Source organism: Anas platyrhynchos, chromosome 1 (assembly GCF_047663525.1).
Source record: "Anas platyrhynchos isolate ZD024472 breed Pekin duck chromosome 1, IASCAAS_PekinDuck_T2T, whole genome shotgun sequence".
NCBI classification, from domain to species: Eukaryota; Metazoa; Chordata; class Aves; order Anseriformes; family Anatidae; genus Anas; species Anas platyrhynchos.
Window position 1 is genome coordinate 66,290,754 of NC_092587.1, and position 19,883 is coordinate 66,310,636.

Consider the following 19,883-nt stretch of genomic DNA (forward strand, 5'->3'; position numbering starts at 1 on the left):
GGACCTTTTGTGTGCTTTAAGTTATGTGCCTTGCTAAGTCATGATCATTGTGTTCTTTTATACTGCTAGAAATGAGAATAGCAAAAGAAAATAAAAACCTTGCAGTATCAATTTAATCCAAAAAGTTTAGCAGCCACAATACATAACTGTAATACAAATACAAGCTGCAGCTGCAGTCATACCATAAACAGCTGCTGATTTTGGTTTCACCTGACTCTCTGTGTTTAAAAGGAAGGTGCAAAGAAAGTGAAAAGCATTGGCAGAAGGAAGTTTGTTTAATCTTAAAGAGGGTAAATTAAATTCTTCTGCTCCATCTCTCCCTACAGAGTACAGAGGGGGCCTTGATGATGGGATTAAACTGGGTGCCCATCTTTTTAGATTGATAAATTTAAGACAGAGGAATCCCACACCACATACAGAAGTTACAGCTTAAAAGTTCTGATCAAGACATCATTAAGTCTCCTCACTTTGAAGGTAACAGGAAACTTTAGGTATACATGCAGAAGTGCATGGAATATTTCAGCAAGTTCCGTTGGTAGTGCACAAGTGGATCCCAATGAAGGACAAATTTTCTGGTTGTATATTAGAGCAGAAATAGAAGAAATTTTTATTTCCCTGATCTGATAAACACAGCTGCAGACATTTAATTTGCAAGTTAGAATCATAGAATCACAGAATCATAGAATATCCTGAGTTGGAACAGACCCATAAGGATCATCAAGTCCAACTCCTGGCACCACACAGGTCTACCCAAAAGTTCAGACCATGTGACTAAGTGCACAGTCCAAATGCTTCTTAAACTCTGACAGGCTTGGTGCCATGACTACATCCCTGGGGATCCTGTTGCAGTGTGCAACCACCCTCTCAGTGAAGAACCTCTTCCTGATGTCCAGCCTGAACCTCCCATCGCAGCTTTCCTCCATTCCCACAAGTCCTATCACTGATCACTAAAGAGAACAGATCAATGCCTGCCCCTCCACTCCCCCTCGTGAGGAAGCTGTAGGCTGCGACGAGATCTCCCCTTAACTTTCTCTTTTCCAGATTGAAAAAGCCAAGTGACCTCAGCCGCTCCTCGTATGTCTTCCCCTCTAGGCCCTTCACCATCTTTGTAGCCCTCCTCTGGACACTCTCCAACAGTTTCACATCCTTTCTGTACTGAGGTGCCCAGAACTGCACACAGTACTCGAGGTGAGGCTGCACCTGCGCAGAGTAGAGCAGGACAATCACCTCCCTCAACCGACTAGCAATGCCATGCTTGAAACAACCCCAGGGTATGGTTGGCCCTCCTGGCTGCCAGGGCACACTGCTGGCTCATATTCAGCTTGCTGTTAAACCACCAGCCCCAGATCCCTCTCTGTGAGGCTGCTCTCCAGCGTCTCGTTGCCCAGTCTGTACAAATTGCCAAAGCTGGCAATTTGGGTCCTGCATCCCAGGTGCAGGACCCAGCACTTGCTCTTATTAAATGTCATGCGGTTGGTGATTGCCCAGCTCTCCAGTATGTCCAGATCTCTCTGCAAGGCCTTTCCACCCTCAACAGAGTCAACAACTCCTCCAAGTTTAATGTCATCAGCAAATTTGCTCCAAATACCTTCTAGTCCTACATCTAAATTGTTTATAAAAACATTGAAGAGGACTGGCCCTAAAATGGAGCCTTGGGGAAACTGAAGCCCTTTGTCAGAAATGCATTTGCAATTACCCTGATAGAAGAGAACATTGTAGCAGAATTACATCTTTCATGAAAGCCATATGACACTCAATAAGGTGGACTGCGATCCCTCTGGTAGGTAACACCTGTCATTCTCCCCTGATCCGTCTGTTCCTCTGGGCAGGTGGAGCAGCGTGTGTCACATCTGAAAGTACCTTACCCTTCAGCTGAGAATCCTGACTCCATTTCCAAAACTCTCTGTATTAGCTTCCCTCCTTTACTTCCTTCTAGTCCACCCATGGCAACTGTACTAAATATTAATACTAAATACAGCCAAATAAATCTTGCTGGAGTTATCCCTGATGGGGAAGGTGGCAGTGACAAGCCATGAGTTTTTGCAGCGTTAGAGGTTTTGGTAGCGTTCATGACCACCAAGCAGCCTGTTGCTAGTTGTAATGTGATGGAGAAATCTTATGTGGGTAGGAATTTATCAAATGAGTATAAATATCCGAGCTGAGCCTAAAGCCATCCTAGAAATGAATTCAAGATCAGGAACTAGTAACAATTGAAATGTTCTGTGTGGATTTGCAATTGACCCTGTACTGTATGGAGAATTACAGAGTTCATCTCTTGCAAGTAATCATGGAAATAGCACCGGGTGCTTGTCTCTGAGCACAAGTTGGGAAAAGCAAAATAAAACTGCACATCAAATACTTTGGCAAGAAAGAAAACATTCAGCTGTAGGAACTATGAATAAATAACATGAAAAATCTCAGCAGGTGATCTCAAATCAGCCCTTCCCATTTAGAGAACACATCAGCACAACAGGGTAATCAAAGGGCCTAATATGAAGTTCCACTTGGATCAGAAAACAAAATAAACCTGTGCTTGAACCTAAATAAGCAGTCTTCCAAGGGAGGGAGTGCACGCTGTAGTTACGGCTTTGGGCAGAAAGGTAGTAAGTATTTTAGAGTGCAGAATAAGAAGACTGGTGATCTGGATTTAGATTCTCTTTTTTCTTTTTTAACCTTAGTGTGCCAGCTCTTCTGTGAGACTACTGATGAAAAGGTGGTGGTGTCTGGGGATTTTTTCCTTAGGGAGGCAGAAAGTAAGATTAAAATGAGTGACAATAAAGCAGACAACTCATTCTGCTTGTCTGAACTCAGCTCCAGGTCAAACTAAAGTCAGCAGCTTAGATGGAGACAAAATTTACCTACATCTGCTTCTGAATTCCTCATGTTCTTTTGATAACATGGAAAGAGAATGAAGGTATGCTTTACAGTTTCAGTCAGGAAGAGCAGAGTTCAGCTGCATCACTGCAGCTGAATAATTGACTTTGCTTAATATATTTAATTGAAATCTGGAGTAGTTTTTCACAGCCTATACTACAGTACAAATAATTTTATAGATGTTCAATTGTATCTCAAGTCATACTAGGGGAGGTTTAGATTGTAGATTAGGAAGAATTTCTTCACAGTAAGTGTGGTCAAGCAATGGATCAGCCTGCCCAGGGAAGTGGTGGAGTCCTTACCGCTGGAGGTATTTAAGGGATGTGTGGATGTGCCACTGAGGAACATGGTGGAATGTGATAGGTCAGGTTGACGGTTGGGTTTGATGATTTTGAAGCCTTTTCCAACTTAGATGCTTTTATGATTTTATCATCCTGTGTCAGTGCTTCAAGGTTAGTAAGAGCCTATAGTGTCAATCAGATTGACTATTGTACATTTTTATAAATTGCAGTGCCAGGAACCAGAAAACTCGAAACAGAAAATGATTTTTTTTTCTATCAATTCCTTCTCATTTCAAATTTCCAAACCTCTCTAGTAGTCTCAGAATATATTTGAAGAGATGGAGTATTTGAAAATACTTAATAGAACTTTAGTCCCTTATTCCCATTAAAATGACTTGGAGTTAAGGAAGAAGGTGATAGGGGCTATTCCAGGAGCGTATCTAGAAGTTTATTCGTCAGAGCCTTGTCTGTTCTTGTATTATAGATTAACACCACGGGGAACAAGAAGTCTTCTCCCTTCTCCTATTTCCTGCTAATTTGCTTTTTGATTTCAAATAAATTGGAAAACCACTTTGGTCTCCAGTTTCTCAGATAAAAGAAGACTATAATGTCCTCCCAGCTGTGTGCTCTTTGTAGTTACTGCAAACAGCAATGCGTTGCATTGTGTTTTAAGAACTAGTTCACTTGTGCACATAATGGGCATATATACACCCCATCAATCTAAAATGAAGGCATTTTCAGTTTTATAGTACCCATAAGACTCTGTCTTTACCCCTTTGTCATACGCTTTGCCAGAGCATATAAAATGAAGTTTGGCTGACACCAGTCCAGTTTTTCTCAGCTGCACAGCATCTCCACGCTCCATCATGGAGCATGTCATGGTCACAGCTTTCTAATGGTCTTCACATTCTTTTGAGCTTCAGAAATTTTCTGTGTGACTTTCTAATCTCATGTTTCAGCATCAGTATCTGTTTGGAAGCTTATATTACAGACTTTGGTCATTTGCACAGGTGAATCCACTATTTTAGGAGTTGAAAGACTAAATAACATAGATAAATTTGTCCTATTTCATCTAGAAAATGTCTCCTCCGGTATTCCAGGAGAAGCCTCGGGCTTCCCATTTCCCATTGCTCACTTTGAAATGAAAAATACCCTAAAGCTTGTTTGATTTGTTTCCATGGAAAGAGATGTGTTTTTGTAATCCAAGTTTTTCAAAATCCAATATAGACTAATTTCTCGCTCTGCCTTCTTGGTCATCATTCCTGAGCTGACCCATTCTGTATTATTTCCTCTCTTTTGGAGAGGGAACTGAAGCATAGTTGGCTGTGGTTTGACTTCCAGACACTGTGCTGAATCTCCACTGATGGGCAGTCTGTGCGTGCTTGGGATGATGTATATGTGGAGCACACTGCTCAGTGAACTCCCATTCCTATAAAGTAATCTTTCTTTTCCTTTCTACCTAACCTATACTCATTTCAGAATTTAGAAAGAGCTACCTAATGACCTCATCTTCCCATCTGGCCTACATACAACTTTGATTATTTTACACTTGTGCAGGTACAAATTTGCTTGAACTGTTTACCGAAAGACAGAGAACAAATGTTGACTGGAGAAGATCACTTCAAAGGCCAGTCTGACAGAACTAAGGGAATTGTTGAGGCAATCGAATATGTTTCCTGTGTCCATTTTTGTTTTCTATTGTTCACATAGAGATTCAAGAAGGAAGACTCATTTTAGTTAAAGCACCTGATTCATCTGGCATCAGTATGTGTTTGGGTACATCCACAAGGAATTACTAAACTTTAAATGTGGATGCTCTGTAAAAGTCTGAGAGATAGATGACAGTGTTAGTAGTTCAGAAAGGGGAACAAATTCATATTTTATTTCAGGACAATTATCCTTTTTGACATAATTTTAGTACTAGAGAGAAGCTTAAAATCTAGAGTGGAAAGAAACCAAACTATAATATCTGCCTACGTGTGAATTCCTGTCGTAGTTGTAGCATATACAGGCAGTCAGGATTGGGCAGTAGGGAGAAATACCATCCATGAAGCTGTGACCTAATTTTAAACTGTCAAGATCAGGACCTCTGGATTGTTATGTTTGGGTTTTGCCTTCTCCAATTTGCACTGGAAAGATAGGATAAAAGCATATATTTAGAAATATTTTTTTGAATATTGGATGCATTAACAAGATGTATTAACATAAAAGGTATTATCATTACTGAATGCAAAGATGTGTTTTCATACATTTAGCATTCTGGCGTTTACTTAATGCTATTGTAATAGTAGTTGATAGTGTCAAGAAAGATTTCATTCCAATGGCTCTAAAGTATATCATTAACCTTAGAATAGTAGCAAAATATGGTAGACTGTACATAGCATATTGACATTTGCTGGTTAAAAATAAATAAATAAAGCCCTCATATTCCCAAGTTCATATTCCCCCAAAAAGGGGGGAAAAAACACCAACTGTTCCTTTAAAACTGTCTTTCAGAACAAAGAAATGTTAGAGCTCATTTATAAAATATGACTAGCAGATTGTTATTGCTGGCTTTTTAAGACTGAGAATAGCAGCAGTGCTGAGGACACTATTCATAGAGCAGAATGCCAAAAATGGTTTGTTAACCTAAATCAAATATAAATTATTGAGAACTGCTCCTTTTGCTATCTTTTCACTTTTTAATTTTTTTTCCTTTCTGCATGGAAAATCTTGAAGATAAGGTTTTCCATTTCTTTCATGAACTATTTATTCTAAAGAGTGTTTATTAAGGGAACTTCCCTGTACAACCTGTAGAAGTGTTGTGCAAAATCTGTAGCAATTAATATCACTTCTTTTACAAAGTCTTATGTGAACATTTTTGTTCATATTCTTGAAGTCTATTTCAAACAATCTTCTCCTCTTGCGGTCAGTACTTGTGAAATCTGTGCCTGCTCCAGAATTCACTGTATCATGAAAAAAACCTTAGGATGTAATTCTTTCCCCATATGCTATAAGAATGACTTTACTTTTTTTATTAAATTTATAGGACCTCATAATGATAGCTAACGGTTCCAAAGAAGCCTCAATATTGTGCAATTTCCACTCAGTCCTTATCTGTGCTCAGAGAGGATCTTTCTTGGGTAATGGCTATAGGAACAGCTTTTTCTGAGACTGCTTGCGTCTCTCTGTGAAACTGAATCAGTTTCAGTCACATGAAATGTTTTATTGAGGACCTTTGAGACAGGAGTAAAGAGACCGGGTATGGAACATAGTCTAAGCTTTGATGTTGTGATACTTAGCATAAAATACAAGTGTTTTCCTACTTTACACTGTGAAGAGTATAGGAAGAGAGCTGTGAAACTGAGAAAGATGTGTTATTGGGCCAAGCCAGGTAGTTATTGCAGTAATGACTGAGGCAAATTGGGAACCTGAAAGATCAGCTAAAGATTTAAATATTAATTTTTACTTGGAAATGCATCTAAATTGCTTGAAACTGTTATTGCAGTTATATACTCTGTTATTGCAACAGCAGGGTGTTTCAGGGACTCCTTTCTTCTAGCCATAAAAGATCAGAAGGTGCCTGGGATCCTCCTGTGGAGACCTGTGGAGTCTCCAGCCTGCAGAGACAGGGAGGGATAACTTTTACAAAATAGAAAAAATGACCAGAATGGTTTAAATACGCCAGATTTTGCTTCTTTTCTCTGTACAATAACTCAAGTAAAACAATAAATTTCCAACAAGTGTGTAGCAGATTTATTGGATATGAATTTCCGATTTCTTAATAAAATTAATGCTTACCATTTTTATTGTAATTGTTGTTCTATATCATTTGTCACCATCAGATGATAATGACATTAATGCAACATACATTAGGAAGTCGGTGCAGAAGTACTGTGACGTGACATTTATATGTGATTTGCAATGCTATTTATTTTATGAAATTTATGTGCCTTCCATGGAGGTACCGCTGCAAGTGTGTAACAAGGACCAGGATATGGAAGTCTGGATTCCAGCCTTCTTTTTTGTTATGAGGCTGGGACTAACTGTGCCCATCAACAGAGGACTGGAGGAATCTTGCTGAGCCAGGAGCACAGACCCTTTGGCTGGTCAGTGCACTTTCAAAAATAATTCAGATCTCAGGTGAATCCAGAAGTACTCTGTCTGAAAAGGTTATCTTGGCTCTCAGTAATTTCACTTAAGTACCTAAAATTAAATAAGAGGAATCTTGGCTAGAACAAGTCATCATGTGACTTAGAAAAATTAGCATTATTGGCTACAGGAACAAAATATATATGAGAATAGTAGAATCACTCACAAAAAATAGTATTTCAGCCAGGAGGTCTGGATAATAGTGCAAGTACTATCTTCTAATACTTGCGGTGATGTTATTTTTGACCAGCTTTATAAAGTAGATGTTCATAATGGTAACTTTGGCCAGAGAAGTAGACCCCCATAGCTTCAAAATGTACTCCTGCTTTGGGATTTCATATACCTGCCTTGAAAACTCTGTGGTACTCAAAAAAGGCTGTAAGAATTGACAGAAGTCAGATTTGTTCACAGCCCTAGGTCCACTTTTCTAGTGTTAGAGAACATGATGCAGTTCCCAGTATCTTAAGCTCACTTATTTTTGGAGTTGATGGGCATCCATACCTCCTGAAGTCAACAGGACATTTAACTATTTGCGCTTTTAATAATCAGGTCTAGGCCCAATGTGTTTCAGAGTGAGACATTCAAAAGCTAAAATACATAAAATTAATAACTATTTTGCTACTTTGATCTCTTCCTTATGTGTAAAGCTCAGACTGTTATGGGGGAATAAACTGAAGATATAGACTTCTAGAAAGAGAACTCTGAGGTCTGCTGCACACAATTTATTTTCCTATTACTCTTTGAATATTGTTGATTTGACATGTCATATATCTTCTTGTCTCCCCCTCCTTTTTATTTTAATTGGGACCTGGTTATTGGCTGGAAATTCCACTAACATGACTCATCCCCACTCTGAAAATGACTGTGAACAGGCATCGCATTGTGGGATTTACATCCCCCTGCTTTTTTTTTTTTTTTCCTAAGTGCTTTAGCATGGCACGAGCTTGTAATAATAAACTAGGAAGGAAGTTGGAGCTAATCACTTGGTTCTGAATGCACAAGCCCTGCCAAATTTCCCCACAGGCATGAAGCAGCCGCTCAAGCTGTGACACCAGCAAATTAAATCCTGGAGGTAGCTGACCAGAAGTAATGAAATGTGTATTTACCATACTGATGCTGTCAGTCCTAAGACACACTGGATTTACGATCTAGTTAAGTGGGGCATGTTTGTCACTTCCAGTGGTGCTTGGAAAAAATACCCAGGTTTGTTCCTAGCCTTCTTTCCAAAATCACAAGCACACCTCATATAACATGAAGAAGAAGATGCCTGGAATGGTCTGTTCTTTTAAAATGTTGCCAAAGTGAAATCGATATCCCAAAGGAGATAAGTTGTGCAGTCCTATGACATGTTAATTGCCAAACCTTCTTATTCATCCCTTATCTGCTGCTTCATTCTCTAAATCAAACCTTAGAGCTGAAATGAAAGAACAAAAAATACTTCAGGAGCCCATGGATAAAATACAACAGATGCCTCCCAGAAACAATGTGTCCCATGCATGCAGCAGCTTCAGATCCTAGGCACATGCAGGTGTGGGAAAGAGGGCCACATAATCACTGAGTAATCACAGAGTAGGTACCACTCAAGGAAGGTATGCGTTACACAGGTGGGAGCAGGCACACAAAGGAGAGAGACTATCATTTCACAATCCCCACATATTTAGGTGGTAAAGGACTCAAAAAAAGTTATTTTCCCTGGTCAGGTCTTGTCATAAGTAACAAAAGCATGTGTCTGTGAGTTTTTGTGTATTTAGCTAGCACAGGCACATTATGCTAATTGTGCAAGAGCTATTTAAGGTGAGCTTAGCAGATCATCTGCTGAGTGGTACTTTCTGTGAATTCAAGAAAACATTATGAGGGGAAAAATAAAAGTGTGCAGTCTTCAACGTGTTTAATACAATACCCGTGGAAGAACCAAAGAATAAAATCACACCCCATACAAGCAGTCTGAAAGCATCTAATTATATGCTAGGAATGTCTATAACTCCGCAATTATATGCTTAATTTCCAGCTGTACTTGATTAACATCACAAATGATTTATAATACCACCAAATACAAGGAACTTGCTTTGATCTATTTGTTGGAATGTATAAAATTTTGTGCCTCTTTTGTCTTTTTTTTTATTTTTTTTATTTTTATTTTTCATAGCAGGGTAGGTACACTGAGTTAGTACCACACAATCCAGCAGCAAAGTCAAAGGAACACTAAGACTCATTTAAGAGATAACATTCTTCTCTTTCCACTAGCGCAGCATTCAGGTTCAAGTCTATATAAGGTCAAAACCCACAAACTTCTGTGGGATTATACAGGCTGGGTATATGTGGATATTCGTGGATGAAAAACTGAATATGAACTGTCAATGTGCACTTGCAGCCTAGAAATTGTAATTGTATCTTGGGCTACATCAAAAGAAGTGTAGTGAGAGGGAGATGATTCTCACCCCTATTCCACCTTTGTGAGACACCACTTGGTGCGCTGCATTCAGCTATGGGACGTGCAATATAAGAAAGATACAGCCCTGCTAAAGTGGGTCCAGAGGAGGCCATGAGGCTGATCAGAGAGCTGGAGCACCTCTCCTATGAAGACAGGATGAGGAAGTTGAGGTTGTTCAACCTGGAGAAGAGAAGGTTCCAGAGAGTAGCCTTTCAGTACCTAAAGGGGACTACAGGAAAGATGGCAAGAGACTCTTTATCAGGGTCTGTAGTGATTGGACAAGGGGTAATGGTTTTGTACTAAAATAGAGTAGATTTAGATTAGACATCAGGAAGAAATTCTTTACTCAGAGACTGGTGAGGTACTGGAACAGGTTGCCCAGAGAATCTGTGGATGCCCCATCCCTGGAAATATTCAAGGCCAGGTTGCACAGGGCTTTGGGTGACATAGTCTAGTGGGAACTGTCCCCCCTTACTATGGCAGTGGGGTTGCAACTAGATGCTCTTTAAGGTCACCTCAAACCCAAACTGTTCTGTGGTTATATGAGTGTACTTCAACCTTAATACATGGTAGTAACCTTGCTGAATCCATTCATTTTTCTTGTGTTGGTCTTGGAGAAAATCATACTTTCTGTGATATGGTAGTGCACACACCTCTCATAGCAGGTCTGTGGGTGCATCCCTCTCCCATCTCCCCACATCAGGAAGCTGAAATAGGAGTCCTTTGACATTTTCTTAGTGAGGAGAGAATGGGGAGAAAGAAGGATAAAAGGATTCTCTTATTAAAAAAAATAAATAAATAAATTACCTGGATCTATATATAATCTTCAGTTAAAGATTTGAGTCTGTGGTGATCCTAAGTGCTGTATCAGGATTTAAGGTAAAATACAAACATTTGAAATGTGGTATTTTGATCTACTCAAGGCTAAGCCTGTTGAATTCAGCCAATGTAAGGCAAACAAACACATGTAAACTTTAGCATAATTGTGGTCTTATATTGTAAGCTGTTTGGAGCAATTACTTTGCCATCTGTGAGAAATTACCCAGACTACCAAGGTATTCATCCACTGGTAACATTGACTTATATCATTCTCATTTTGGCTTATATCAGACTTGAAGTCTTTTTTTTTTTTTTTTTTTTTTTTTTTTTTTTTTTAATAGAGTAAAGAAAACTGCAAATCAAAAGCTGAAATTGTGTTACCTCTATTTGTATTCTGAAGCTCAAAGCTATTTAGACTGGTTTTCTTGTTCAGGATGAATTTACAATATGCTTGTTACCTTGTTCTCATGTTGGGTCACGTAAGTGAGTTTGCTTAGGTCCTTTCTTCTGAAGCCTGAAGCTCTAGCTCTAGTACGTGAACAACTAGACTGGCTGAATAATCTGAAAACTAGGCATGGTTGCCCACCCTGTCCTCTAAACAGAGCTCTCAACCTGTGAAATACAAGGGAGTATTAGATACCATGGAGTTGGGAATTTAAAATATCCTATATTACAGTTTTCATTGGGGGTAAAATAAAATAAAATAAAATAAAATAAAAACACCAGTACGGCTTAATAAATAAAAAGGCAACTCTAATGTGAGCTTGAACTTTTCCTTCTCATTAATTACTATGAATCTGTTTTGAAATTCCTGTAGAGAACAAGTGCTACTTGCCGACAGCTGGTTTGCAATTAATAAAAAGGAAAGTGTTTTCAGCTGGCAACAGCTTAAAATGCTCATGATATATGAAAAGGTTAAATTGCTCCTTTCTATCTACTATGTATAAAAGAAATATTGAAAATGAACTGATGCAGCTTAGGGAATGAAAAGTGCTACCCAAAGCTATGGACATAGTGCTGAGAGCTGCTGATCAGCTGGTACTTGCTGGAATGGGCATATTTGTAAATGCTTAGCAAGTGCCAAAAATTATTCTTCAGTTGCAGACTTCTAGAATGTATTGCGTTCAAGATGATCCTGTTTCTGTAAGATTAAAGAGTCTTGATTTAATCACCTTTTTTTAAAATATATGTTTAAGTTACTATTACATTTTATAGTTTTATTGGAAATCCTCTTGCCATTGATACTGTTTTTCATCTTATCATTCTTCTGCTTTATGCCACTCTCCATCAGGAAAGGATGGCAGAGGCTTGTTCCTCAGGTTCCAGGGCATTGGCAACACAAAAGCACGTGGCAGGAACCAGCACAGAGGGAATGGCCTGATAATCAGATGCCCGTGGACTTCATCTATTAATTGCATTATGAAAAACATTCTAGAATTTAACGTTAATGATCTTGCAGAGTATGAAATGTTACCTTTTACAAAGATAACATGACCATCCTATAAGTACCAAAGGAAATGGGTACAAGTGAATTAATATGTTTACTTCAATTAAATCTTTTTATTCTTGTCTTGCAGAATGCAGAACCATTCCAAGTTACTGTCCGAGAAGACAATTGTATCATTGTCTCCCTGGAAGCATCTGATGTGGTGAGCTCATCCTCTGTATATGTTGTGAAGATAGCTGGAGAATCCAAGAACTACTTTTTCCAGTTCGAAGAATTCAATAGCACTTTACCTGCCCCTGTGGTTTTTAATGCCAAATACCATGGCCTATATTACATAGTAACTCTGTTGGTAGTGAACTCAAACATGGTTTCCAAGTCAGCAAGATCAATCACTGTGTTAACCAGTAAGTAACACCTTCTTCTTTTTTCTTCTGTTTCTTCTCGTTGTGTGTTTTCTGTTGGTTACATTGTTCTTGTTTGTTTGTTTCCAGAAGTTTTTCTTGTGGAGAAGTTTTATTTTCATTCTTTTTTAATAGGTTCTCTTTGTGTGTAGGATGAACCCTTTTGTGAGAACAGTAAAGCAAATGTGTTGAGAAGGCTTGTGAGAGAAAATTCACAAGGTCTGGGCAGGAAGAAGGGGACAGCTGTGGGTTTCCCCCGGCTGACCCTTCCTAATCAGTGACTGGAGAGGTTTGATATACTGGGCCCCACATAAGTGGGGTGGATGAACCTCCTCCCTTGGTGTTCATCCTAAACACTGTGAACCAGGAGTTCTGAAGTTCTAGTGGAAGGCATGAAAAGTGTTGACTGACATTTCAGTGTAAATGCTCCTGTTTCATGGTGAAGTATATTCTGTTTTAGATGCCATGACAATGTTCTTTGGTTGCTAGCACATTTAAGCAGTACTAAACCTGGAAAGCAGACATTAGTCACCAAGGCAATGTGTTTCTGCCAGTAGAGCTGAAGATTTCTATGGTGGAGATCATACCTCTCTGTCTCTTACTCTGTCTCTTACTACCTCCATATGCATTGATCTTGGGGGAAAGATGTGGTTTGGTTTGTTGTATCATGATGTGAAGTGCAGCAGGTTCCTGTGTAATTTCTATTATGTTTCTGGGTCTCTGCTGTCATTCTGATGCTGCTTCCCCGTGCCCACCAGAAATAAATGTATAGAATATAAAATGAGTTCTTCATCTTCAAAAGTGATTCAATGAATGACAAACAAAAAATTACTTGGATGAGATAAACCCAGTTGCTAGTTCTTGTTCTGTTATACACTAAGGATTAACCTTATTCACAATCAGATTTCTGTGGTGAATTATTGTCATATGCACACCAATACAGACATGCATGCTCTTTTCCACTGTTTGATGGGAGGTTAGTTAATGTCTTCTCTAACCAGGTGTGGAGGTCTTGAGGGGAACTTCTTGATAATGAGTGAATTTATTGGTTAAATGGCACCTTGGAGTCTATAGCTAAATTTATTTGGTTTGCAAATGAGGAATGGTATGATTTTGCATACTTATATTATTTTGTCAATGAGGAAATGCCATCCACTGTAATAACATTCCCAAAGAATATCATCATAGCCTTTTATGTCGCAGAGCGAGGTGCTTGAAACTTAGAAGTTACCAGATTTTATATCATCCATATGGTCTTCATCCTCCCCATGTGTGCTCAAGTTGTGCACTAATGAGGACAACCATGAAGGGTCCCATAGGAAAAATATCATGTGGAGGAATAATGCAGGTCTTTCATAAGGCACACATTTGTGTAGTGAACAACAAAAGGCTTCATAGGTAGATTGGATTTATTTATTTATTTTCGACTGTTTTAATGTTGCAGATAAAGTAATAATTCCTATTTAAATGCTTTTGTAAATATATATATATTTTTAAATAATAATGAAATAAAAAAAAGGAATCATATACAACTGAACGAATGCCTCACCAAGTATTTTCAGTGGGTTTTGAGTGCTGTACTTGCAGTAATGCAGTAGGACTAATTGCTGCCTGATTTCCAGAGCCCATGAGGTCACTGTTACCAGGGAAAGGTGTGATCCAGAATGGCAGATGGAGCATGCACTCCTGTGCACGGAATCTCTGAAGGAAGAAGATAATCAGTGGCACCTATCAAAGCCAGCCCCAGATCGCCATTTCTGACTCAATGGGTTTCCATGAGGTGTTTCCAAACAAGTGTGAGGCCGCAGGCTCCAAGGAGCCTAGCCCACATCACTCTCACTTCTCTACAGCTCAACAGTGTCCTTTCTGATGGAAAGGACACCCCTTTTCACCCACCCCTTTTCACCCACCCCTTTTCACCCACCCCTTTTCACCCACCCCTTTTCACCCACCCCTTTTCACCCACCCCTTTTCACCACCTGTCTTAAGGGGGTGCTCTGGCAGCTTCCCAGAGTTTCCCACTGTGGCTTCTGCTGCTCACCCAGACCTTAGAAGACCAGCGACTTTGGCAGTTGTCCAGTGCTGCTTGGGGAACTGATGTGACAAAAAGAGAACAGTTTGTCTCAGCAGAAAGACAATCAGGTTCATGGGGGGGAGGAGGGAAGAAGGCATTTCTGTATATGCAGCATTGAAGGATGCTGTACTAAGCATAGGTACGATGTAATTTGTGAGCTTCCCAGGGTAAAGGACCCAATATCCTTCCTAGTATTTTCTGTTAGGCTGACTAACAAGTGCTAGCTCTCCTGTTGCGTCTTTGGCTACTAATGCAGCTTATTTTTTCAAATATAAGGGTAAAGGAATGAAAATAAATTTGGAATTAGAAGTTCATGGTATTTCAATACGGTGTGTTTGAGAAAACATCTTTAAACTCTTTTTATGACCCCTGGCTTCTCTAGAAAACTTCATTAGACCATAGTTGTTCCCCCCACACACACACACCTTTTTTTTCTTTTTATTTGTATTGTACAGTGGCTGTTTCGCTTCTTTTTTTTTTTTTTTTTTTTTTTTTTTTCTGACAATTAATTAACTTGAAATTTTGGCAGATAATAGTGATAATAGATTCATATTTTTCTTTATGCTATATACTATTTCTGCCTGATTAACATCCTTTAGTTTATTTTAAAAGTGTAAAGACATAACTATCCAATTTATCTATATCTTACACATAAAAGAATGTCACATTGTGACTAGCATCCAGGACAAAATTAATTCCTGTTCTAATTTCATTGGTATCAGGAGAGCTTTTCTAGTTGTAGGTTGGCCCCATTCATTAGCCTGTCAGAAGTTAAATCAAATAGGATAGCCGGTGATGCCAATGTGGTAATTCCCAAAGCTATACTTAAATATTTCACAATAGTTTTCTGGGATCTCCAGACATCTGCAAAGGATTCAGTGCAGGGAGATGGAGTCTTTCAGCTTGGCCATATGCTGGAATCCTGAGCATCACACACAGCAGTGTAGAACCAAATTGTGCATGTTATAAATTCCGAGTCAATTTAGCTGAGGGTAAGGTCCTTCAAGCAGATTGTTTATCTATAAATTCAGTAAGAGTCACAAAAGAACTCTGTTCATTAATAGTATATTGTGATGACCTTTCTTTTTTCCTATTCACATCCTTTAGTGATGTGCTGCTTCTCAGCATGTTGGCAAGAAAAAGGTATGTCTCTTTGCAAGCTGAAACTTCATCTCTCTTCAGTCAAGAAAAAATTTTGTTTTAAAAAGTTATTCCTCAAAAGAAAGATGATGTCAAAGCTAACAAAATATATATTTTACATATGGGTGTATATGTAATTATATATGTAAATTTGTAAATATTATATACACATGTATTTATAATTACATACAAAATGGAAACATCTACAAATTAAATAAATATATATATGTATGTGTGTATGCTAACATCTGAGCTATCTGTTGTTATCTTCGGCCTTCTATACAAGACTGAAGAGTTTATTTTCTGCATGTCTCTGACTGCAATAATTTCAGGGTTTTCTCAAGTTAATCAAAACCACACAACCTGTAGAGTTTTCTGTATTCTGGATTGTTGTAACACTGAGTGTGACCTACTTGTTGCAATATTTTTTTCTCAAAGCCTAAGGGTGTTGTCAGTTTGAGTACAGCCCACATCCTCACATTGCTCCTGAGCTGGAACTTCTAGAAGCGTGAGATGATCAGGGCAAATTCAAGTCCTAGGCAGGAAACATGTAAAATAAAGTTTGAGTACAAAATAGCACTTTTTCTTCTGATTCTGTAACAAAGTGGTGTTCAGAGAATTGGGCTTGGTACTTCACTTGAAGGAAAAAACATTAAACTGATGCCTTGACCACTTTACTATTAAAGATCCCTAAGATAGATTTCAAAAGAATAGGTGTATTAATCTTGCCATCTAGGCCAGATTCCTGTGTGTGCAATTGTGTTGTGCATATCTATATGACCTTCCTTCCAGTTTTCAGTCTAGACAAGATTAGAAGTAGCTCTGGTATCTAACAGAGTTATTTTCAGTCTGCCTTCTTATGCTCTTAGAGTTTGGGCTTGTCAACAGGATTGAAGTAACTCCAGAATTTATAGCATTAATTTAGTGTTTTGAAATACTTGAAAGAAAGTTAAAAGACATAAAATTTATTGCTAATATGCTTTAAAGTAGTTTATGAGAAAAATAAGGAGTATGAATCCAAAATCAGTGCTTAAAATTTTCACTCATCCTACATATTCCCAGCTTGAAGTCTTATTTTATTCTTTCCAGGGTGACTCACATCAATATATTTGTTTGTTTATTTGTTTTAGAAAAAAAAAAAGTTCACTGTAAATTTTTCTTTTTGTTGGGGAAAAAATCTTTGCACATTTAAAGGACTGGAGACATTCTCATGGTACATTGTAAAGTTATTGTGTGCTGTAGAAAAAAAAAGCTCTGCTGGGAATTGGAAAAATTGGGATCTGGGACAGTAAGTAAGAAGAGTTCTGTCTGACTTTTATTTTAGCTTGTGATTAGGAGTTTTCAGTGGTAAATATCTCATTGTCTCAAAAGCCTACAATTCCTTACATAGATCACTGTAAAATATATTCCCTTTAGGGAGAATTCTGCCTCACTCTTCTACCAAAAAATATTCTCCTCAAGAGACCAACAAGGCCTGCTGCTGGGGGCTATGATCTCTTCCGCTCTTAGAAAGTAATTGGTATTAGACCTAGTTAATGTTCAGTTGTCATTGTGCCAGATGCTGCAGGAAGTGATTCAGCAGGTCAAATCCATGCCTTCAGCTCGTTAATGGATCAGGGCTGCTGAAGTAAGAGCTTCAGAGTATTTTTTTTTTTTCCTGATAAAATTTAGTACTGAAGCCCTTCATGTTTATCTTTCTTAAAGGATGATGTGGAACTTCTTTAAAAAGGCTGTTTTTTCATGGGAGCCTTAATTTTGAATTATAACTTCAAAGAATATCTATATCCCTGAGTGCTCTGGTCTCCCCAGCAAACAAATCATGCTATCCCCTTTCTAAGGCAAAATCAGAATCAAAGGAGGAAGAAAAAAAAAAAAAAAAAAAAAAAAAGCAACCAGATGAATATTTTTCCTGCAATAATTTCTCTTAGAAGGCTGATTTAAAGTATTGTCCTAAATCTGTTCAAGATTAACTGATATACTTTTGTTCTTGTGCCAACATTTTTGTTTGTTTGTGCAGTCTTTTTATTTGTCAATTTATGTGGGCATCTAGAAACTGCAGGATACATCAGCATTGCTCAGATACTGCCTGCACTCACGTTCCCCTTTCATAAGCAGTTGCACACAGTATTCTCTATTACGTATCATAAACTTGAACATTATGTTCCTAAGGTATTAAACAGAAGCTATTAAATCTCAAAAATAGTTGCTTTTTAGCAAGAGATAAAATGATCCCTAAGGTTTATAGCATAATGAAAACATTATCCTGGCTATGACTTATTCCCAGTAGCAATGCAAATAAGAAAATAGTGTCATACTGGGGAGGAAGTTACATAGTTCACAACTTCTTCATGTGAATATAAAGGGGATTAGCCATAGGAGTTACATCACTCCATTAATGGGGCTTTTTATTTAGGTAAATTGTGATATGAAGGTAAATCATGATTAATCTGTTTCTGAGTGTGAGATGCAAGAATGTTGATCTGAGTCCCATTTCAACCATCCATTTGTAATACTACATCTAACCTACCAAGGTAATCAATCATTAATTCAATCTGTGGAGTGGCCAGATCTATGAATATTAAAAATAAATTGATTTGGACTGGAATACGGCACTTATTTTCAATGTTCTTTTTTTTTCCCCATGAATTGCAAAAGCCACCTAAAACATTAATGTGTCTGGTGCACATTTAATGTGTTTATGGAAGATTTAGCCTCCAGAATTTTCAGGGCATTTGAGGAAGAGGTTAGCCGCATTTATTACGCTGTCTTGATGTTTGCATAATGCAAGGTATGTGCTAGATGCAAAATGCTGTAAAGTCCAGTAGAAATGCAGAAGTTAAATTTTCCACAACATAATTGGAAAGCAGTTGCTACAGGACCAGCAGAGTCTGAGACATTAAGGAAAAAAAAAAAAAAAAGTGACATTTTGGTCTTGATCCTGCAAACTTGTCTATGTGATTTTAATATAACCCAGAAGTCTGAAAATAAAGGCATTGTACGTAAAAAGTGCCTTAAGCATGCTAGTAGAGGAATACTGAAGTCCTCTAATTCCCTTCTGCAGTATGTCTTGAAACATCAATCTCATGCCACATGTTTAGGAAGCTCTGTTTTCTTACGTATTACATTACAATGATTCTTATTTCTTAAGAATCATTGAAATCTGTGAAAAGCTGGGTCCTAAATGCTACAAATTGAATAATGAAAAAGACCAAACTGTTTATGCTCTGAATTATAAATATAAATGGTGAAGAGTGACATTTTGCATATTCTTTAAGCTTTTATAACCCTAGGAGCAGTCAGTAAGTGAAAAACAGAATATGATTTTCATCTGCTGAGTGTCCTTTTAATTTCACAGTGTGCAAATAGCTTTTGATGTGAATATTTGGTGCCGAAGGAAGTAAGATAATGGAAGAACCTTTAAATTGCATTATATCACTCAAACTACTCTGCTAACATCAGCCATGAGCAAGGAGAGGCTAGTAAGCGGAAGATAACAACAAGAAAGAGACTCTGTGGTGATTACCACTTAATTCAATTATTGGTTAATTAAATCAAAACATCAGGAGGAGAAATCATTTGGATTAAAAATGAATATGGCTTCCATCCTTTATTTGATTTGTTGTAGGAAGGAATAAATGGGCTAATTTGATCACTGACATATGAAAGTTTCAATAATTCTTTCAGAAATAAGGAGACCCAGATCTGAATGAGATAGCAGAAGCAAGCCCAGGGCACACCCGCTAACATGAAAGATTACTATGTAAGAGTTGTGCTATTTAGAGATTGTTATTGACATTTTAACTACTGTCATGTGCTGTGTGAGCTGTGATATGAAGCGTCTGGTCATGTCGATTGTCAGATCAACTGTTTATTTCAGAATAAGTAATGGGAAAAGACTCAGCAGAAATAAAAGGGTAGGCTTTGTTTCCTGTGATCTGCTTTACTCCCATTTATTTCTAGGCTATCACAAACTGTCAGCAAAATTTTCACAGATTCTGTCATTGCAGTGACTGTTGGTATCCATGAGCTTTGGAGTTTCTATTTGTCAGTGGTTAACATACAAATATGCTGATATTTGTCTGAAACTAACAAAAATTATTTGCCATGAGAAATAAACCAAAAGCTTCATGTCATATTCCCATGCTCTGACAAAGTTGAAAATGACAACATAACTTCTTGTTAAGACCTGGGGAGAGATTTTTTTTTGTATCTATTGCTTTTGTTTTTAATTGCTTTTTTCTTCCCTTCTCATTAAAAATGGAAATGTAATGGCTTGGTGAAAATA

At 38.0% G+C, this 19,883-nt stretch overlaps 1 protein-coding gene across 5 annotated transcripts in view; it reads left to right on the plus strand.

The window, feature by feature from the left end:
* Positions 1-19,883, plus strand: part of PTPRO (protein tyrosine phosphatase receptor type O) — a 202,132-nt gene that overhangs the window by 121,999 nt on the left and 60,250 nt on the right. For 3 of the 5 annotated variants that reach the window (XM_038173071.2, XM_027461872.3, XM_027461926.3), the window contains exon 2: positions 12,114-12,387. In XM_038173071.2, the coding sequence (XP_038028999.1) occupies positions 12,114-12,387 (274 nt within the window). Of the gene's footprint in view, positions 1-11,483; positions 11,680-12,113; positions 12,388-19,883 lie in introns of those variants that run through there. The other 2 variants (XM_013097130.5, XM_013097134.5) reach the window with 2 other exon arrangements.